Raw genomic sequence first — 22,038 nt, forward strand, 5'->3', positions numbered from 1 at the left:
AATGATTAAGCCACTCGTATCCCATCAACTCCTTCGAGATTGAGAGAGATGATCTCCGCCAACACGATCAGGGTTGAACTCTGATCGCCAAATAGATTAAGCATAATATTTTTAATGATACATTTGCCGTAAGGGATATATTTACAACAAAAAGTAGAATGACACTGCAGATAATGAAGTCGACTTCACAAATTTCAAGAGTTAAATCGGTTCATGGCAGAGAAAATCATGAGAATTTTCATCTGAATAATTGTTTTAAGAACAAGAGCTGGTACCAGTTAAGGTAGGAAAAAACAAAGAAAATGAACGACTTTGTTTTTTGTTTTGGAAGCTGTTACTTTTTAGTTGCTATTCTTCGTCAATTAAGTAACAAAGTAAAAAATAAAATGCGTTGAAATTGCATAATACCTTCTCATCTTCGTCTTTTTCCGGCGCCGAGTGTTAGCAGCCATCTTATCTTTCTTCGCGCCTCTTTGAGTTGTTCTTTCACTGGATTCAATTCTGAGTTGCTTCAGGACAACCCCAACCTCTTGCGTTGAGGGACGGCCTCTCGCGTTCTACAAAAAAAACAAAAGATATATATAAACAGTCAGAGTATAAGCTGATATATATTATAGCGTTCGAAATATGATTAGAAATCAGCGCAAGCATAAAAATTTAACCTTCTCGCTCCAAACAGGAAATTGAGATTTGCATACTTCGTTGCGTACTTACAAGCATTGAGACGGATCTTCGTTCAAGTCCAAAGCGTCTGAAAGATCCTTCAGCCAGTTTTCCCTTCTGGGTAATCGCAAGTAAAAAGCAAATGTGTTTTCAACCCAAATTACGACTCGTTACATCCGCAAACGATGACGCAGAGAAAGTTCTTCCGATTTCAAGAAGGAAACGTGACAGAAAACCGCAGCGTTGTTTGAACTGTCACTCAGTTTCTCGCATCAAAACAATTTGATTTGGTGAAAGGTGAGACCAAAATAGTTATATTGTCCTTTTCAACTTCAACCGGAAATTAGTTGACACATGACATTCACACCGGAAGAAAAATTTTAAGCGTGGTTACAAAGCTTTGAAACTGTTTTTGCCCGCGTCGCACACAATCCGTTGTCGGAAAGAAATTGTTTCGAATTTTTCAGCCGTTTCCCCAGTTTGTTATGCTGTAGAAATGACGGTGAGTTGATCATAAGAACAAATTTAACCGGTATTACGTATTGAGAAGTTTAAACGAAAATTGTCGCTTCTTTCTTGCAGTCAAGTGAGTCCGCAATTTCTGCCACGGCGACTTATGTCGAAAACTATTTGGAATGTGAGTAGAAAATGTTATTTATGAAACCCTGTATCTCCGTAAGCAAACAAATATATTTTAGGCCTGGCACGGATCGCTGAATCTATCCTTCCTGATATGGAATTGTGCCTGAAACATGTAAAAGGACTTCCGTAATACGGTACCTAATACAAAATAATTTGTATGTTCGCTTGAATGTTGATAAACAATTCAGTTTACAAGCCTACACGTAAATCGTCACTTACCATTATATCTCTTTCAGATCAAGATGGGAAGTTTTTAAATCTCTTCAATATTTCAAAGTTGATATTTTCCTGCCACTCCGCCTTTGAAATTTCATCGATCGATGAGACGTATCAAAGAAAGTTGAGTGCGGAAGCCCTCTAGCTTCTAAATCATATCCACTTGGCTTTTTCCATGTTTTAATAGCTTGTACGTTGCATATTACGTTAATCCAAGTTTAAATGTTGGATTTTAAGTTTGTGGCACTACTCGGTGCCAAAGTCCTTGATATAAGCTGAAATACTGTCACGCTTTCGTGTCCTGTTTCGTACTGTGACGCACAAGGGAGAAAGTTGTTGACGCCAGAGTGTCACGCAGTATGTTTTGTACGTGATCAGGTTTAAGGACCCCACGCCCATATTCTTCTGTCTATTGTTCTTGAAAAAAAACTTGTCCACCTAAAAGCATTTGGTGAACAATGACGTGTTATATTGTTTTGACAAGAGCCTAAATGTGTTTTGATCCACAATATTTCTAAAACTTGATTTAGTAGGTACTGAATATTGCCCTTAATTACCCCATAAAATTAATGACATGCATATAGCCTGGAGCATCCCTTGCTACTGCAAGCAGTGAAGGAGCCTTTGTGTTTCTGTTCTTTGTGTTTTTTGTTTATGTTTTGGCGTCATAGCTCTGCCTAGCATTCTTTTTGTTTGTTTGATGTCATTAATTTTCTGGCACTCATTTAAAAAATGAACAAAGGAAATGCTTTGGGTGGTATGATGACTCCCTGTAGTGGAGTGCTTTTGTGCTTTAGTGGAGGACAAAGCACAGAACTTTAGGTACAGCTGTATACCTGCTAATTCACTCATTATGCGTGAGTCTCACGCCTGCGTACTAAAGACATTGATCTCACATTAAGGACAATTTCTCATACCTGACTCACAAATCCGGACAAGGTGTTCTTTGACACATGATTAATAACAAAAATTCTATTAAATTTCCCCTGAAAAGGCACTTAGTGACTTGACTTTGTGTCCTAACTGTATTACAACACACTAAAATTTTTGCAAAAGCTTTCAAACGTCTATAGTCCATTCAAATGGGAAGTGTTCAAATGTCGTCAGAACATCTTTGGACATTCTCGGCAACGTTCGGAAGTCTTCAGAAAATAGTCAAAAACCTTCGGAAGTGGCTGGGATGTTTTTGGAAATCCCAGTCATGACAAGATGAAAATCTCACACATTTGACTCAGAAAAAGTTGGCAGGTATGCAGATGGGAGAGAGGGGAGTGAATCCAGAAAAAAAGTGAAATATAAAGTTCACCAATCTTGATGTCCAGATGTTCTTATTGGCTGACTTCTAAACTTCTTTGATCAGTGTGGCTCAAAACAAAGTCAAGCTCTACATGTGAATCAAAAAAAATATTGATCAGCTTTAGACACAGATCTTTGTATTGTTTATCATTTTTTGTTAATTAGCAGTTGATAGAAACTCTACCTATGGCGACCATTTTAGGTGCAACTAGCCTGCGTAGCTGGCAGCCCAGGGGAGGGGGGCACTCCAGATTTCAAGTGGCGGGGATGATCAAATGGGGGCAAAACTCAAAACCCAAAAAGATCCCTAGGGCCTCCAACAAAACCGAAAAAATCGCTGGACCAAAAATTAACCGAGCCTTCAAAATTTCCAGAAAGCATTAAAATAATGATACTGAACACGAAAAAAACAAAAAACATTAGAAATTGAATGTTTGTGTTTATCGCAGAACTTAACACAGCCAGGATACTCGGGCACTACCGCCAATCTTCAGATTGTTTTGAATAGCCAGAAAAATCCCTACCTAAGTCAACTCAAGCCACCCAAAAAAATACTTGCCAAATTTTCCTAACCAAAAAAATCTCGGAATAAAAAATTTTAAACTCAAAAAAATCCTTCGATCATCCCCATCACTTGAAATCCGGAGAACCCCCCCTGGGGCTGGTGGTTTTGTTCGCACGGGGTCAAAAGGGTTGACGAGCGGCAAAGCCACCAGAAAAACCACCTGCCAGATATCTTGGGTTTTTTTAATGCCGCCCACTTTTAGCACTTTCACTGATATAATTAAAACAGCCAATCAGTGTTGCAAATGTTGGGCCTCAATCTCCCTTGGGACAACTGAGAAAGTTCAAGGAACATTTGATTGACATATGCTGAGATCTCAGCCAATCCGATTTTCCCTTCGCACAGCCAAGGGACTATTCAAAAATACCTAGTTTTCCTGCAGGTGGTTTTTCAGCTCCTTCCGCCCCATTCCTCTTGTGGCTTTGCCGCCAAGATTTTTGACCCCGCACAAACAAAACTGCCAGCTACGCAGGCTAAGGTGCAACAGAAACCTTACTTTTTCCAATAACAAAATGAAAAACAAAGAAAAGATTCATTTGTATGTTTGTGCAGAGCTATCATAGGAACTGTAAGCCATAACACCTCTTTCGGCGGTATAACCATGAAAGAAAGTTGATGTTGCAGATGATTTTGATGGTTGTAGGGTCATTTTACTGACAGAGAGAAACAAAATTTAAGATTGTTATGGATGTACATGTGAATCTCAATGCAACTATGTGCAGCTAAAAATGTATGACACTTCTGCTTGTGTAATCTCATGAACATGTTTAAATTAGGTGTGGAATCCCTCCCTGATGACATGCAGAGAAACATCTCGCAGATGAGAGAGTTGGACCTTCATTACCAGGGTATGTTGTTATTAAATGAAAAAAATTAATAAATTCTGAGACCTTAAATGTAACAAAATTGCACAAACTAAAGTTGTGTTGTCAATTAATAACACAAATAAAGTAAAGCAAAGGCCTTTGACAAACAATGGTAAACGCAGGTTCCTCTTAAGTATCTTGCATTAATGATAGCTCAAAATTAATCATTTGCCCCACTATTGTGTCACGTGGGTGTGGATCATGACATTTTGGTTGCAATGGGTACATGTACAATACCGTGCAAGATGAGAGAGCTGGGGATAGCAGGGCTGTGACGTCAATACAGGAATGCTTAGTCTCGTGGGTTCTCTATTCCTCAGTTGTTTCATTCTGAGTATTCAACAATCCCATTCATAATTTTGTCCACACAGTTTTCTTCCTCTGCACATGAAAAATGGCTGAGAAATAGAGAATCGCATAACTAACATTCCTGTATTGATGTCATAGCCTACTATCCCCAGTCTCCCATCTTGCGTGGCATTGTACCCAAACGAAAGTGAAATTTGGCACTTTTACATAATTTCCTCGACAAACACAGGGAAGAAAAATTGATAAGGATTTGTTTTTTGCTTTTCATACAAAAACAACATGAAGATTTGATCAAGCAAATAAAAAACTTCAGTCATATGCACTTTACACTGTACGTAAGAACCTCGCCGTTTTGGACTCTGACAGTAATTTAAAGTCTTCTTTCTTAATAATATTTGCTTGTGTTATCTAATATGTCGCAGAGAGGTTAAAGGAAATTGAAAGGCTCATCAATAATTACTTAAAAGAAAAGGACCCCGCAGCCAAAAGGAAATGCTTAATCCAGATACAAAGACGACTGGTAAAGAGTCAAGAATATGGTGACGACAAGCTTCAGCTGGTTGGAAATATGATTGATTTGGTAAGAGCTTTGTTTCTCATGTTTTTGTGGAGTCACTCCCCAATCTAGGTTGTTGTCATATTGTTTAATTGGATTCTCACTGTTTATAATAATCTACATACAAGCTTGAGTGATCTGCAGATCTATACAGTGTAATTGGTGTGACATTTTTGATTCTACGGTCATTCTAGAAGTTGTGGAAAAGCGAATTTATTTTATGAAGCATATATAGATGAAGTCACTTGTCTATATGCACATAACTTCATCGTTGCCACGTTGATGCACCGTCAGCAAAAGGTTTCTTGTTATTTTCTTTTGTTAAGATACACCAACATGGCTGCCACATCAAATGTTGTCAATTACCCACGTCCCAAATAGCTGAGTATCTAGGGAGTGAAGGTTTTAGTTCAAAGATGCATTTAAGGAATCAAGTGACTAATGGATGTTAAATGTCTAGGGATAGGCTGCATACATTCCATTACCTTTGCCATTAATTTGTGAGTGAACAATGAACAATGCAGCAGAGTACTGAAATCAGTCTACTAAAGCATGATTTAAGTACAATGGGCCTTTTGGCAACGAAAATTATAAGAGGAACAATTAGTCTACCTAAGCAGTCAAGCAGTATGTGTTGCAGTCTTCTATAACTTAAAAACTGTGGTGGTGGTGGTGGTGGTGGTGAGTTCCCATGAAGTTGTAGAGGTGCTCTTTACGAGACTAAATTGAACAAGTTTTAATTATAATATTACTATTTGGTAGGTTGACACCCGTACTCGGCAGATTGAGGTTGACGTGGAAAACCTTGACACCTGTCGGAATGAAGACTTACCACCTCTCTTGAAACAAGAAGCTCAACCAGGTATGCAACTGTCCTTTATTACTGTACACTCTATGTTCCACAGTGAGAATAAGATCAAGCTACTGGAGTTAGTTATGACTTTGAGCAACTTTCTTGATTGGCCAGCATAAGCAGGGATTTCATTAAGATTTTGAACGGTCTGTGCAAGATAAGTTCACTTGTTTGGTTGCGGTGTTAAAAATGGAGGACGGTGAAGTCAATTGTTCACAGATGACCAACTTGTTTGGTGCCCGGCCCTTAACGAAGCCCCTGATATAGGAATTAGCTCTTTGTGTATTGTTGGTTTTAACGATAGTTTTGTCACCCATTTTGTATCTTTCTTTTGTTGTTATAGCTATTCTAGAAGAACACCACACAAAGCCTGCTGAAAAGACAAAAAGTGAGTAGCCACCACAAAAATCATTTACCGGTATTAATAACCCTGTAACCTGTAATATCAAAGAACAAATTCTCCTATCTTGTCCCTGTACTTTTCTTATAAACGTACTGGGGAGAAGTTATCAAAATATCAAGAAAATTCACCCTGGGTGATTATGCAGGAGGATGCACTTTGCTACCAAGAACTAATTTACATGACTTTGTATAATAAACCTAAAAATGCCTAACTAAAAGCTGACAATCACAATATTGTACTTTGTCTTTTAATCAGTTAGAAACATTGCTTTCATTTAATGTCTGAGAGATAATTACATTCGTCTCCTTAGGGATTAGAAGGCAGCGGAATGACAAGCATGAGCGGGACTCAGAGGGAAGGGGTGGTTCAAGTGGCGCCGGTGGATCAGAAGTCGTCAAACCTGTCAAAAAGAAAGCCAAGACCAACAGAAAGTGAGTCTGAAATTTATAAAAAAAAAACCCTCATTGTCAGTGTCGGAACAAATGAGACTGAGGATGGTGTCATCTTAAGGGGGAAGCAACCGGCAGACAGTGCAGAATAGGAGGTTCCCATGGAAACCCTGCCATGGCCTGTTATCCATCAACACACATTGGGATGGGCAACAATCCACAGAGAAGAACAAAACCTCTTCAAAGATCAGTACCCATAAAGAAGGAAATTACCAATAAGCAGGCACATAGGGCCTTGTGCTACCAGTGGAGACACCTTATGTGTCAGCCTATAATAAGGGGAACAAGGCTGGCCAGTACCAGTCGGGCAGTCCTGTATTACAATAGACCTTTCTCACTCAGCGGCCATATTGAGTCTCAGGAGAATAAAAAGCTTTGTTTTTGCAAAGCTAGCAAATGCACCTGCATGCGAATTCAGTGTGAGGCTAGCCGTGCAAAAACAAAGCTTTTTATTCTCCTGAGACTCAACATGGCTGCCGAGTGAGAAAGGTCGATATAATTAGCCGCCAATTCAGTGGTTAGTTCTCAACAGTAAGATCTTTTGCCTACTGCACCAAGTCTGTATTCACATGGAGTGTTTAATGACTAATTTTTGATTAGTGTTTAATTCCTCCAGGAGCCAATTCAGTGAAACTTTCACAGTGGGAGCTTATAATATGGGCCCTTTTTACAAGCTTTTCTCCACATAGTTTTAAACTGCGCAAAACTATCCCTGTGTTAGTAGGCACCACCCATAGGAAACCCAAGTATCTTGAGAAGTGCAGAACATATGTGCAGTAACAAAAGTAGGCACTGTCCTTAAGTCAATCTCCATCACGCTTGACCAGTGTTTTTGAAATTTGAACAGAGTTTTGAAATTTCCATGTCAGTTAAAATGAACATTGCCAGCAAAATTTCAGAATTCCTGTAGAAATTTCTCTGGTTTATTGATGGTCTAAAAGTATGAATTTTTCTGTACATTTACATTAAGTACTTCAAAAATAACAATTTTCCCCATGTATTCTGAATTTCTTTTTCAGTTAATGCATCTTTTTTGGAAAGATTTCCATGATTTCAGAGAAATCGTTCAGTTTCCACTCAAATGCCGGGCATTACAAAGAGGAATTTGAATGTTCATTTCATTTTTGGAAATACTGGTCATGCATGACGTATACTGACTGCAATTAATAGCCCAATTTCGATATATTAAAATTTAGCCTGAAACAATAAACATCGCTGTGATGCTCCGGGGAATAAACCCATTCTGTATCTTAAACTCTGATTTATTCCCCAGAGCCTTGAAGTGATGTTATTATTTCAGGCTGAATTTTAATATATCAAAATTGGGCTATTTATATAACTGTATTTACACAAAAGCAAAAACAAAAATCTGTTTAGTTAAACATGGTTCAAAATTGTTTTATTTGCAAATTTTGCTTCATACTCGTGTTTCTCGATTGAGCACAATGAAAGCACAAATTCAAGCTTACTTGAACCCTGCATAAAATTCAGCCGTTCAGTTTTCTGTTAAAGCTTTTTTTCTGCGATTGTACACGCAGCGCAACACGAGCAAACTGGTTGACATCAATAGGGGAGCTGTAAATTTACTGAGGCCCTGTAAAACCCTCGGGCCGCCCCGCCTTAATTAACGCTGGCCAGCATTGTCTTGAGTTTAACCTCGCCTAAATAGGCCTTATCACGGTTTTCGACGCCATTTTGACGGGTAAGAAAACAGGCTTGAAATAACAGTGTTTGTATGGAAATCCGATGTCAAATAATTTTCATAAAACATCGCTTCTGAATTATTCATGAATTGGAAACTTTTGGCTCTAGGAAAAGGATTTTAAGAAAAAAATTGGAGGGATATAAATGTGACAGAAAGCGTCCAGTCGTGTTTTGAACTTTCCATACATTTCCCTGTATTTTTTCCCGCGAACTATTTTTAGTAGCAGTTCACGGCTGGTTCGCTATACAGTCAAAACACGACTGGATGCTTTCTGTCAGAGCTACATCCCTCCAATTTTGTTCTTAAAATCCTTTTCCTAGTGCCAAAAGTTTCCAATTCATGAATTTTTCAGAAGCGATGTTTTATGAAAATTATTTGACATCGGATTTCCATACAAACACTGTTATTTCAAGCCTGTTTGCCTACCCGTCAAAATGGCGTCGAAAACCGTTATAAGGCCTATTACATTTAGCCAAGTTTTAGATTATTTAAATGCCAGTGGTAGATTAACTTTTAATTCTTAAAATTAGGGGCAAATCAAAGAATCAAGGTTCCCCTACACCCGAGTTTCCGATTGATCCCAACGAGCCAACGTACTGTTTGTGTAATCAGGTAAGATAAGCTGCCTTGTGTTATCTATTGTATTTGTGTAACAAAATTAGCAACTACAAATCTTGTTGCAGTTTTAACAATCATTAATGATATATTGTTTACTTGCTCACTGTAAATACTCATGCAGGGACAGGGTCATAGAATAAGAGTACACCACTCCCAATTATGTGTGAAGCTGTTTCATGGGTTTTACATGCATTTAACAAATTGACGGCAGTTTTCTATGGTCTATACTCTTATAGACCATAAAATGACATCTTAAAATGTTTAAAACTCAAGTACAGCTTGTGATTCACTGCCAAGTTGTGAACATGTTATGGTGTCATTTTATGGTTTATAGTAAAGACCATAGAAAACTGCCGTCGATTTGTTTTTTGTAATAACATGGAGGAAGTACGAGCGGAATGGGCTTTTGAAGAAGCGCACAAGTTACATCTGACGTCATTTTTATTGTCTTCCATCTTATAGACAATAGTAACGAGCCATTCAGCGTGTGGGAGAGTGACAGTTATTATTAAATGCGTAATGGCTCTGTTTCCATAGAAAAATGCTGAATTTCCAAGGCAGTTAAACGTATCGTGCAATTATTACAACGTATTTCAAAGATCGTACATAAAGTCCTCGTTGTTTAATCGTTTGTTTTGCAGGTTTCGTTTGGAGAGATGATTGGATGCGACAATGAAGAGGTTTGCTTATCATAAATTACTACCACAGCCAGTGCTGTTAAAATACCCTATTACTTTCTTTTCACAACCTTACTTATATGTCAGATGTTCGGTTTCAAGATGTTTTTTCCAAAACAAATGGATGGTAAGTTGTCGGAAATAGTGTCTAAATTCTAAATTTTAGTTTAAGAAGTAGAAATAACATTCAAGTGTGCTTAAAATTAGATATGGTTGTCACCTATTTTCGCTTTTAAATTTCCCGGGCGCGGCCATCTTGGATTTTATGACGTCGTTTCGTTGCCGCTACTGTTAATAAAAAGAAGTTCTTTTGTGTAAAACAATAGAGCAACGCAATTACGTCATGAAATCCAAGATGGCCGCGGCCGGGAAATTTAACAGCGAAAATCACATCTAATTTTAAGCACACTTGAATGTTATTTCTACTTCTTAAACTAAAGTTTAGAATTTAGACACTATTTCCAACAATTTACCGTCCATTTGTTTTCGGAGCAGAGGTTCCCTGTAATGGATTTGCTATGGTCAGTGGGTCTTAATTTTTCCATAGTTGTACATGGAAAACAGAGAAACCTACTTGATGTGTTTAATTGCTTTAATTTAAGAAATACTTACATGCCTATGATAGTTGAATTCTTGGAGACCGCACCCAAGTGCAGAAGGAGGAAGAAAAATTCATCGTTATGTGTTTACGTCCTCCATAAAACGTCCCATCAGGAAATTTCACGTCCTAGTCGTGCAGTGAACTGAAGGCAAAGAAATGTACCAGAAAGTGCAATGCACATGCAGAGTTGTTGTTTTGGTTTTTAAGCCCATCAATTGTTTTTGTTGTTGTTGTTGTTGTTGTTTTGTTTTGTTTTGTTTTTTACGTTCTCGTTGCAATCGCCGTCGTCAGTTCTAAAGACGGCAACGAGAACCTCACGTGAAAATATAACTCCACGCTGCTTCAACCGTCTCACCATTATTCCAACTCTCGTTCAAATTGTGCAATGCGGCCGAACAATCCAGGAACTAAATTGGTAAGAACGGCGTCCAAATTAAGAAAGAAAATAAAAAAGATAACGGTTTGTGCTCACATTCTCCACATAACCTTGAATTTAACTATTTCACGTTGTTCCTTTGTACAGGACGGTTAAGAAATGTACCAGAATTTAAAACGCACGTGCAGAGCGATTGTTTCTTCTCCTCAAACTTTTTGTTTTCTGGCGTTCTCGTTGCTGTCGCCGTCGTAGTGTCTTAAGTTAATTGGGAGCAACGACTACGGCAACGTCAACGACAACGCCGCAAAACAATAGGTTTAATGAGCAAAAACAATCGCTCTCCACGTGCGTTTTACATTTTGGTACATTTCTTTGCCGTCCTCTGCAAAACAACAACGTGAAATGACCACATTTAAGGTTTTGTGGAGAACGTCAACGGACGACGGTTAATTTTTCATTTTCTTTCTTAACTTGTGCGCCACTGACTTCTACCATTTTGGTTCCTGGATAGTTCGCCATTTTTGTAAAAGTTGAGCGAGTTAAAATAATCGCGAAGCAGCACAAATAAAATAAAGTTATATTTTCAGGTGACGTTTTCGTTGCCGTTGCCGTCCCTAATAATAACGTCAATCTATCATGTGGATAGTTGGCTATTATTGTCGCCTCCGACAGGTCTTCTCAGGTCTACACTCGCCCGGATGATATTAATTTACTTACTTATGACACGACTCCGGTTCAAACTATTTACGACATTACAAAGTATTGTCAAATGTGGCGTGCAACCAAACACATCAAGCAAACGTTACAAAAAACGTTACCCATTCCAGTAATATGACTGCTAGCAGTTAATTGTCAATGAAAACCTCTGGTGTGATAAATTTTGTTTCATCCGTTTGTTCAACAGTGCCCCATAGAATGGTTTCACTTTCAGTGTGTCGGACTTACCACCAAACCAAAAGGAAAATGGTAAGTTAATTAAAAGTACTGCATGTTACTTACGTAGGTATCTGTGCTATAAAGGTGCTCATGAAAATGGTATGTTTTCATTCGCGCGTGGGAAAGTCGTCTTATTCTTATGCTATGCATGCTACTGATCACAGAGATGCTTGAAGGGTCTGCAGGAAAGTCAAAACGTTAAATTTTCCAACCACCTTGAATCGTTCTTTTCCGCTGAAAATTGGCAGGGGGGTTCTTTAAACACCAAATGAACAAAGCCATATGCTAACTCTGGGAAAGGGTGATCTTTCAATGAAAAATCTATCCTCCACTTATGGCCCCATACAAAAAATGCTTGAAAATAGGCAAAGTTCAGGAAAAATTGCCAACCAGGGCCCAGTTGTTCAAAGCCCGATTAAGTTAATCCTGGGTTAACGTGAACTTTGATTCGAGTATATTCACTAATCCATAAGGATTCGTCCAAAAGATTTTTGTCCCTAAGTCTTGCCTTTACCATTAGCTTAAAATGAGCCTTTAAAATCATTTTAAGTGAGCGAGATGAAAACCTTGGTTAACTTTTAATCGTGGGTTTAGGTTAGCGTTAATCGGCTTTCGAACCCCCTTCCCTGTTATACTACCAGTAAAATCCTGGAAAATATTTCATTAGCTTCGTTGAGGTCTTCTCTACGAAAGCCATATGCTAACTCATTGAAAACCAAAGCGGTTGACGCCAAAATTCGCCCAACGTGCGCGCTGGTAGCCAGTTTGGGCCCACCTTCCCTTTTGTTTGTCTGTCTCGCCCAGAGCATGCACAAAAGTCCCGGATGTGTCGCCGCATTCTGAGCGGGGAATTGGGGAGTTTTTCAGGGAGAGGGTTTCTCCTTTGTGAGCGAATGGTTCAATCAATCGCGGGCAAACCGTGCTAAAATACGTTTGTATAACAAGCACTGGGTACTTGGTAGCTTTAAAGAAGATGCGCTGCCCAGAGGTCTTGCTTCTTTGGTGCTGACCAAAAGAAACGCAGCCTCTGGGAACGAGTTTGGAGAAGCCTGCGTTTCACGGACCATTCCGAGATGCGCAGAACGTATGCACAGTAGCAAAAGTAGGCACCATCCCTATCACAAAAACTTGTTAAAGGGAACTTCCACTCCGACAACAAATTGACGCTAAATTGTCGGAAATAGTGTCTAAATTCTAAATTTAGTTTAAAAAGTGGAAATAACATTCAAGTGTGCTAAAAATTAGATATGATTATCGCCTATTTCGAATTTAAATTTCCCGGGCGCCGCCATTTTGGATTTCAAGACGTTATACGGTTGCCGCTATTGTCAGTAAGCAGAAGTTTTTTTGTGTGAAACAATTGAGCAACCGTATTACGTCATGAAATCCAAGAAGGCGGCTCCGGGAAATTTAAAATGGAAAATAGGCGATAACCAAATTCTGTTTTGTCCGGCACAAATGTTATTTCCATGTTTTCCAAAGAAATTTGGAATTGGATCGTATTTTCAACAATTTAACGTTAATTTATTTCAAGAGTAGAGGTTTCCTCTAAAGCAAAAATGCTTTTTTCATATCTCTCAGGTACTGCCCTAAGTGCACGAATGAACGAAAGAGGGAGCGGAGCTGTCTCAGATGATGACATTTATCGAAATCTTCACAGATGAAGCGATCGATTACAACTGTACAATATTCTATCCTTAAGTTTATTCTCCCCTAACAAATCTTAGTCGATTTTTAGTTCGAAAATAAGATTGAAAAATCGTTTTCGAACGTGGATGTTTGGTGTTGACCTCAAGTTAAAACGACCTTAAACTTGTATCAAGTGAATTTTGCTATCACCATAGTACGTTTGGACAGAAACAGAGAGAATGCCCAAAATCCAAGTCATGAAAAATCATTAATTTAATTGTGCCCAATGAGAAAAAGCAACGTCACAGACAAGTACTGCTTCAGTAGCTTTCATTTGAATGGTCACACTTTAGGATTTCAACCACAGATTCAAAATTAAAACCACCTTGTACAGTGTAGTAATCAGCACCCCAGGAAAGTACTGCTCAGTAGCTTTCATTTGAATGGTCACACTTTAGGGTTTCATCCACAGACTGAAAAGTTAGAACCACCTTGTACAGCATAATAAACAGCACCACAGGAAAGTACTGCTCAGTAGCTTTCATTTAAATGCTTACACCAGGAGTTTCGTCGTAGTATTGTGAGTTTATTTCGTTATGTAAAGTTGGGAAAAATTGTTCTTGTTATTGTGTATTGCTCTGTGTATGAAAATAGATATATTTTAAGTTTATCAAAGACTTGTTTCAAGGTGTCAGTCTCAAGCACTATTCATTATAGCAGCCATGAATAAGGGAGTTAGTTTCAAAAGAAACTGCGGTGCTGCGTCGGTGGGGAGTAGACATGAATGTTTGGTTTATCAACAGAGTTGATAACTAAAGGTAAATTGGCCACCGTAAAGAGATTCGAGTGCTGACGTTTCGAGTGTTCGCCTTTTGTCGGAGCGAAGCGAGCAACAACTACGAGTTGATAAGGTAAAGAGATTCACGTGGACGTTTCGAGCATTAACCCTTCGTTAGAGCGAATCCTAAGAGTTAGGGTTAACTCTCGAAACGTCAGCACTTGACTTCCTTTATGGCCATCTCAGAACTTATCAACTTTGTTGATAAACTAGACATTCGTTTCTTATATAGAATGCGTTGCTTGTCATAGCTGCAGCAGTTCTCAGTACGTGAATTCCTCCTTTCCTTTGGTAGTCTCTACGAAAAAAAAAAAAACGTAAAAGATAACCTTGAAAATTTTGAAACTTGGTTACAGAGCGCTACGCGCGCGCTAACGTCTAACCACTTTAGTTTTTCGAGAAATCGGCCATCCAATCCCGTGAAATTACGCTTGCAGTTGAGAGATCAAGTCAAATGGCATGGGACTGTAGAACTTTTTTTTTTCGGGGGGGGGGGGGGGGGTCTAGCTGCGAATTGTGTTGTTTTTTTGTTGTTGTCTTTGTTTTGTTTTGTTTTTTAATTTAGGCCATTCAGTTAGCGTCTAATTTCTTCTAACGAAAACTGCATATGGGTTATGAGAATAAAATGAATGATCGCCACCTTTATGTTTATATAACGTCTCCCATTCTCAACCCCGGAGCCTTTGCCTGTTACTGCGCAAGTTCCAAATTTCATCCCGCCGTCAGTCATGCGCACAAAAGGGAAGAGCTCTGAGGTCAAGTATGAACTTCTCCCAAATGATAATTCGTACAGTGACGATCAACGTCTCAAGTTTGTTTACTTATATTAAAAGGTTCACTTGTCAATCAAAAACTGTACAAACATTACATAGCAAGTGAAAGTTCTAGTGTGGGAGGATTTACACCAAACGATTTGCTTTTCACTGTCGTAATGATACCCTCTGAAGACGGAATAGAATTCGAAAGTTCAACGTTTGCATCGCGTTATGGTGGCCAATTTCCCGACAAAGCACAATAATTTAATTCTTTAGAAATTATCGCCCTTTATGAATAATGTTAACATTTATTAAGCTCAGGCCCCGACCACACTAACCCCAATAAATTTGAATTAAAGTGCATCTTTCTTTTCTTTTTTTTTTTTCTTGGCTGGATTAGTGTAAACGGGGCCTTGGATACTCTGGTGAAGGTTTTCCAAAAGATCCGTTTTCAGAGGTCGAAAACGCTGGACTGCCGAATCGGAGGGAAAAAAACACTGAAAACTGAAAACGTGCGTTTTCAAATTTGCGGACACGATTCAACACTCTTGATCATTAATTAAGGTAACTCATTTGCAACATATTGTTTGCAATTTGTTCTATGAGTAGATTTGTCTAAAAGGGAGTTTTATATCTCGTAACATGCATCCTTAGTTCTATAAGTCTAAAAAAGGTGAACTCTGAGAAATTGGCCCTAATCCAAATTTAACTTTAACCTTAAAGTGCCAACTCTATTTTGCAGGAAATCTCTCGGCTTTCGAGTGTTAATTTTTTCGCGAATTTGGAGAATTCGTTTGAAGTTTGCCTTTACCAATCAAGCATTTTTTTTTTCACGAGCAAAATTTTCGAGCTTTCAGAAAAACAAAAGAAAATAAAACAATTAATCATCAGACAGGGAAAAATTGGATGGTGCAAAAATTTCCGGATATGGGGATCATTTTGTACCATGCAGTAATAATGATTAATAAACGCCTTAATTTTCTTTTAGGCCTTCTCAACAAGTTAACTTCGTCATATTAACATCATGTCATCATCTATAGCCGGATTATTTTTTTGTCTATATTTTATCGTTTAACAGATCTCAAAAGTAGACGTTTTTTTTTTAATTTTCATTTTACTTCTTACGGTGAAAGAAAAAAATGTCAATTAATACGAGGCATCACTTTTAACCGAGTGTGTAAATGCATTTCGCACTTACATAACATAACACGCTGTCCGAGAGTTATAATAAAAGGCCTTTCATCGTTGACTAATTGTCTGCAAAGTTTACTTTGCAGCCAATAACAAGTAATTTACTAATTGGTAAATCTTAACTAAGCCAAACCGTTAATTAATTCCCCTCTTAAGATGAAAACAAGTCGCCGCCTTGTTGCGTAAACAGCAGACTGAAACCTTATATCACGATTGTCATTTCAAAAAACTTTGAAACTCAGGAAATTTTCAGGTAAAAACACTTGCCCAACACTCCTTGAAATTTGCAATTTTTAAACTCCTTGCTACTGTTAAGACGGATTATACCGTTGATCACCAAACTATTGTTGATTACAAGTCAAGTAACAAATTAAAAACAACCTTATTTTACCAGGAACAAATTCTGAACTGAAGTCAGATCGCGCTCGGACTGGCTAAATTTGTTTACGCTCGAGCGGAATGGAGGAAATTCTCTAAACATCCTCTCTTGTTTTGAACTAAAATCTGGTAGTTTAATTACTAACCAAAAATAGCTTGGATGGGGGAATTCTTTTATACCTTCTTCTTTTCAAATCTGTTGATTAGTCTTATGAGTGTTGTTTTGACTTGTTGCCAACTAATATTAGTTTATTGAAGACACCCACTTGCCAGCTGGTCCTAGCATTAATTTAAAATAGTCATTTTTGTGCAGCAGATCAAGTTTTCGCGTAAATGCCGAGCTACTATATTTTTTGAAGGTAAGTTATGAAAAAAAACTGCATTTACAGATGGAAAGAAATTTATTGAAAGGACCAATTATGATGTATCTTTAAATGAAACAGAAGCTGGTTATCAGTATTTAACTTAAAATCGTTCTCATAATCGTGGCACACCGGAACAGTGGATGTAGTTTTCCCATTAAATAAATATATTCTCGTTGCTTGCGATGAACGGTTCCTTACTTTCAATTTTATTTTTGGAGAGCAGGAAGTTTCTGACTGCTACAAGTGACATTATTTCTTAAATGTTGTAGATGCATGGTTAAAAGTTAAGTTTAGTAAAACATTTTTGAATGAAAAGAAAACAAACCTCAAATAAGGCTGGTCTACATTGAAAAATATGCATATTTAACAACGAATTAGTTTCCAACATTTTGCGCCCCGCTATGTTCCTTTAAAGAATTTTAACCCATGATTTTCCTGGTCCCAAACTTAAGAAAATTTAAATTAAAAGGAAGTCTCTAAAGTTTGAAAGTGAACTGATTTCTTCCGCATTGAAATTGTTTTCTCTTTTTTTTCTTTCCTTTTATTTTATTTAATTTTTTTATTATTATTTTTTTTTTTTCAGACAAACCTGCTCTGGTACAAAGCAATTCATCGCAAATGGGGGTAAGTATTAATGAAACTTTCAACTTCTTTCTGATTAAAAATTCGCGTCTATATCAATATCTGTTTGTATCGCGTTGCAAAAATGGAAAAGGTTGCCCTTGTTGGTGTTGAGACAATTTTTGAGAGCTTAGCATATTACAAAACTACGAGAACAGGTTATTCCAATATCTTGTGAGGAAATAAAGACTTTTATTTTTATTATTATTATTATAATATGACAGGTGTTACACTGTCATTATTTTCAGGCTTTACAAAATTCGAGAGTCGTGTTCTTGTTACTGAAAGTTTTGTACCTGGCACATTATTCGAAGAGAATTTATTGCATACATTTTCCTACTTACAATACGAGCAGTGCTTGGTCGTCACTAAAGGTTCCTCGTAAACTCTGAGTAGCCTAGTACATACAACGAACATGGAGATCAGACCATGTATCAAGTGGTCGCTTACAAGAGTTTAAAAGCAATGAAAAATTCTTCTAAAAAAGTGGTCGTGGTCGCGTACGAGAGGTGGTCGTTTACGAGACCTTTCAACAGAGGTGGCGGAGCGTTTTGAAACGTGGGGGGAGGGGGGGCTCACCTTTCACCCAGCCATGCGCATTCCCCTACTCAAAGTTTCCAAAATGCCCTTTGCGTTGTTCGTTGGCACAAGCAAACCTCTTTGCAATCTTTACAGTGTCTAGTGTGTCCGTAATCGATTTGTGACAATGCATCAGTCGGCAGTTGTTCAGGCGGTCCTGCTTCATGGTGCCTCTTAGGTAGTTGTCGTCTGAGGGCAGAAAATGTGCGCTCTGAAGTCGCCGATGCGTACTGGTAACGTCAAATACATCCGTAGGAGTTTGTGTATTTCTCTTAATAGTGTTTTGGTGACAGAATTTTTGTTGAAAGCTTCGCACATGGTCCGTTTTATTTGTAAGTGGACGTGCCTCGGGTAGCGCAGTTCTCACTGCATCAAACGTTTTATAAAAAAATATTTCGCCAAGTGCGATGCTGGTAAAACGATTTGTGAAAAGATCACGAGATTGAATATTTTGCCCATTTTTATACTGTGCAAGCGATATTTTCGGTACTAAAACGCGGGGGGCTGTGCCCCCCTCCCCCCAATTTTTGTTTGGTGGGACCACAGCCCCCTCTGCTCCACCGCCTATGTAATCAACGAAACAATTTGGTGTTTTGGGTAGGTGGTCGCTTATGGGAGGTGGTCGTGGTCGGTCGCACATGCAGGTTCGACTGTATTCCCATACAAACTCCTATATTTTCGCCGTGACTGCTATTACGCGAGATGATCATCGCTCACAGCTTGAGCTTAGGCTGCCCATAGCTACAGCAGCTCAGACCAGTGTCCCATCTAAGCTGAGTCAGGGTACGAGTGCGAGTTTGCTTTGTTACGAAAAAGCGCGCGCGAATGAATCAGTATCATTTTGGCGGGAAAACCAGATAGCTGTCGTTATTTTACTACGAGTTTTTTGTGAGAACGGTGTAGTGGCGAAAACAAGTCCTCGAAACGTAGGTGATCTCGTCTCTTTGGAATCACGAAAGGGCGCAGCTATCATCATTCAGAACCACTTATGTCAAGAAATGCACCTAACCCTGAATTTCGATACTTTATGTGACACAGACCTTTTTGTCATTTTCTTATGATTTCGTTTTTGACAGAATTAATTGTTCGCTTGGTTTCTTTTTTTTCTTTTTTTTTTTTTTTTTTTTTGGTAAGAATTAAGGTTAGGGGACGCCTTGTGAGATCTATCATACAGTTCATGCATCTCATTAGCGTGCATTTCTGGACATACAACTTTTCTGGTGTTTCCCTGCAAAAGGCATCGGAACTATTCCCGTTTTTAACAGGACTTTTTCTGTAGCTAGCGTCAACAACCTTTAAATTATATTCCACGAATTGAAGTGTCCCTCAAGTATTTGGTAACGGTTTCTCTTCCGCGACAGGTAATGTCTCGATGGCGGTTTCTTGCCGTTTTGCTCTGGACCTTTCTGAAATGGACTGCCTCCTCGAGGTACTCAAGTAAGTGTGCATGAACACGGTACTGCACGTCTTGAAGCCACAAAACGAAAGAGATGAATTAGAGAACTTGTGTTCCCAATCCGGAGGGAGGAAAACTTAATTGGTTATTCAGTTGGCTGAAAAAAAAGGGTAGCACAGAGCCATACATTTTATTTCTGTCGTGTAGACAGTACTTATAGTTTAATAAATGTAGTAGCTAGAATGCCATAAGCCATTTTTAAGCAAGACTTAATTAACACCACCCAATATTAGCTGGAGCTAACTAGGGAATTAACTTAGTCCTACGACCACTTGTAGTGTATTCTTTCTGTGATTGGGACCACATTTCATTGTCCGCATAAAAATGTAGAGTATTGTCATGTGGCTAAGATTGGTAATAAGTCCTTTTCGGAGAACTCTGTTGCTACAGGAACGAACTAATGGCGGTAGGTCGCGGGTTAAAACCCCAGCCGGACCAATACTCAAGATCTTTACTTTAGTAAACAACTGAGGAGAAATTGCTGCCTTTGTAATGACATCTGCAAACGCTTGGGCTTTCTAGGCTTCTCGGATAGAGACGATAAACCGTAATTTCCGTCTCTCAACACTTGTTCCTAATGATGGAACGCCTAAAGAACCCACACACTATTCGAAGAGAGCAGGGGACGTAGTCCCGGGTGTAGTGATCTACCTCTATCTCTGATTTTATCCGGGTTGGGTGGGTGGGTGATATCAAGTAGATTGTTGTACTAACTCTTATTGCTAACCTGAATGCATTTTATTTGTTTCTAGTAATTGTTGGTTGAAAATGTTGTAAAATACTACCGCAAACTCAGTTTCACCAGTATGCGCCCATGGCCACCGTGTGCGTACAAGCTTCACTTTAGTATAGTTATGTTAGAAAAAACGGTTTTTAGTTGCATGTCGTAAAACCAAAAAGCAAGTATGATGATTACTCTGACCAATCACAACAGAGGAAACAAAGCAATGGACCAATCACAGCTCGAAGCAAATAAATGTAACCGGCGCCAAGCGCGGGAAAAAGCGTGCTACGACACACGGCGAGTTTTGGTTTTGCTCGGCTCATTAAGTGGCGCGAATTTTGCTGAATAATCCAAGGTGTAGTAAAGCAAATCTTAAGCGAACACGAATTACTTTCGACACAATTAGAAACCGCCCTTTAATGTAATCCTTTAGGATGCCAAGAGGCTCTCGGCGTGGAAAACGGCGAGATCACTGACAGGAAAATAAGTGCTTCTTCACAATATGACAAAAATCATGCATCGCACCAGGGAAGACTGCACTTTACACGCTCTGGACATAAAATGGGCGGTTGGTCGGCTGGCAGAAATCAGGCGGATGAGTGGTTCCAGATTGATCTGGAAAGTCCATTCACTCGAGTAACAGCTGTAGCTACACAAGGAAGAAGTCACAAAGACCAGTGGGTAAAACAATACAAGCTGCAGTACAGTGCTACTGGAGTGAACTTCCACTATTACAAGGAGCTAGGAAAAACTATTGAAAAGGTGACGTAATGTCTCAAGGGAGGGGTTGGACGGTGCCTCCTTTTGCTACTGCATGCACCTACGTTCTGCGCATGTCGCAATGGTCCAGTCGAGAACGAAACTCGTGACTGCAGGGGAACACGTGACGCACAAATACGTTGTTCTGAATACGTTTCATGGTAGAAATGCACGTTCTAGACGTCACACGATATAACTAAAGGCGAAGGGCAATTTCATTTACATTTTCTGCACGATGTACACATACGCATTACAAACAAGTTCCCAGGCTCCCTCAAAACATAGATATAGGTTATCTGGGGTGCTTACCATTTACATGGAAAACCCGGAAATTCCAGTTGGAAAATCAAATGGTACGCATCATTCCATTTGGACTACTTCTGAAATTATGGGCTTCTGGTCAAAGTGATGCATTTTTATTGCTCCTCTTGGGATTTGCAGCTGATGTTCATACATTTTGCATTTTATCCAACTTCTGTTAAGACAAGCTAAATCATTTCGTATTTATGCCGAAAATTTCCATCCGGGTGGTTTGCGTAAATGGTAAGCAACCCTGGACAACTAAGCTTTCCGTGTGTGGAAACGCATTTCCGAACACTAACAGTTGTCGATTGAAATAGTCGTCGATAACAATTTGCCTCACCTAAGAGGAGAGTTTTAACGTTTTATACTTCAGCCTAGCCAGTGTCGTTCGTTGGCCACGGTTGGCAAAGGAAGATAAATGTTTCCGTTGTCCAAGCCCGTCAATTGTTTCTCCATCAAGGACTGGAAAAATCATGTTTTGGTGTCCGACGGTTTCTCGGAATGCGACAAAATGGAAAAAATAGAGATGTTAAGAATGACGTTTGCGGCAAACGGCTAACGTGAGATATGACCACGAGTGACCATGGTTATCCTATATTTGCCGCTTGTTGTTTTCAATTTCTCTGTCAAATCGAGTAGTTTTGCGTTAGCATCAAAGGCCAGAATTAGTTTGCAGTATTCTCATCTTTGAGCTCTTTATTTCAAGAAA

General features: G+C 38.9%; 3 protein-coding genes across 4 annotated transcripts in view; 2 read left to right on the forward strand and 1 right to left on the reverse strand.

Annotated features, from left to right (window-relative positions):
• The window catches only part of LOC146455049 (uncharacterized), a 41,774-nt gene extending 38,792 nt beyond the window's left edge, over positions 1–2,982 (reverse strand). Inside the window, exons 1-2 of one of the 2 annotated variants that reach the window (XM_085094748.1) lie at positions 1,525–2,982; positions 409–557 (exon numbers count right to left, since the gene is read on the reverse strand). In XM_085094748.1, coding sequence (XP_084950874.1) covers positions 409–557; positions 1,525–1,527 — 152 coding nt within the window. In that variant the 5' untranslated portion in view covers positions 1,528–2,982. Of the gene's footprint in view, positions 1–408; positions 558–714; positions 916–1,524 lie in introns of those variants that run through there. The other variant, XM_085094747.1, reaches the window with a different exon arrangement.
• On the forward strand, positions 1,065–14,054 carry LOC146455050 (inhibitor of growth protein 2-like). The gene is made up of 11 exons (XM_085094767.1): positions 1,065–1,165; positions 1,246–1,300; positions 4,159–4,230; positions 4,980–5,137; positions 5,876–5,975; positions 6,310–6,354; positions 6,680–6,800; positions 9,054–9,135; positions 9,783–9,821; positions 11,700–11,761; positions 13,313–14,054. The coding sequence occupies exons 1-11, from the start codon at positions 1,160–1,162 to the stop codon at positions 13,365–13,367; spliced, it is 795 nt and encodes a 264-aa protein (XP_084950893.1). The 5' UTR covers positions 1,065–1,159; the 3' UTR covers positions 13,368–14,054.
• A 148-nt stretch (positions 14,055–14,202) lies between these two features.
• Positions 14,203–22,038, forward strand: part of LOC146455051 (uncharacterized) — a 76,529-nt gene continuing 68,693 nt past the window's right edge. Inside the window, exons 1-4 of the mRNA XM_085094738.1 lie at positions 14,203–15,517; positions 17,471–17,511; positions 19,449–19,524; positions 20,701–21,029. Of these exons, the coding sequence (XP_084950864.1) occupies positions 17,506–17,511; positions 19,449–19,524; positions 20,701–21,029 (411 nt within the window). The 5' untranslated portion in view covers positions 14,203–15,517; positions 17,471–17,505. The remainder of the gene's footprint in view (positions 15,518–17,470; positions 17,512–19,448; positions 19,525–20,700; positions 21,030–22,038) is intronic.

The sequence above is a fragment of the Pavona decussata genome, unplaced genomic scaffold, assembly GCF_977016875.1.
Source record: "Pavona decussata unplaced genomic scaffold, jaPavDecu1.1 SCAFFOLD_286, whole genome shotgun sequence".
In the NCBI taxonomy this organism is placed as follows: Eukaryota; Metazoa; Cnidaria; class Anthozoa; order Scleractinia; family Agariciidae; genus Pavona; species Pavona decussata.

What these genes read in the sequence shown, in the direction of transcription:
- LOC146455050 (XM_085094767.1), top strand. An exon ending in GTTGGACCTTCATTACCAGG is followed by an intron (nt 4,231 to 4,979) that starts GTATGTTGTTAT and finishes AATATGTCGCAG; the next exon opens with AGAGGTTAAAGGAAATTGAA. An exon ending in TTGGATGCGACAATGAAGAG is followed by an intron (nt 9,822 to 11,699) that starts GTTTGCTTATCA and finishes TTTGTTCAACAG; the next exon opens with TGCCCCATAGAATGGTTTCA.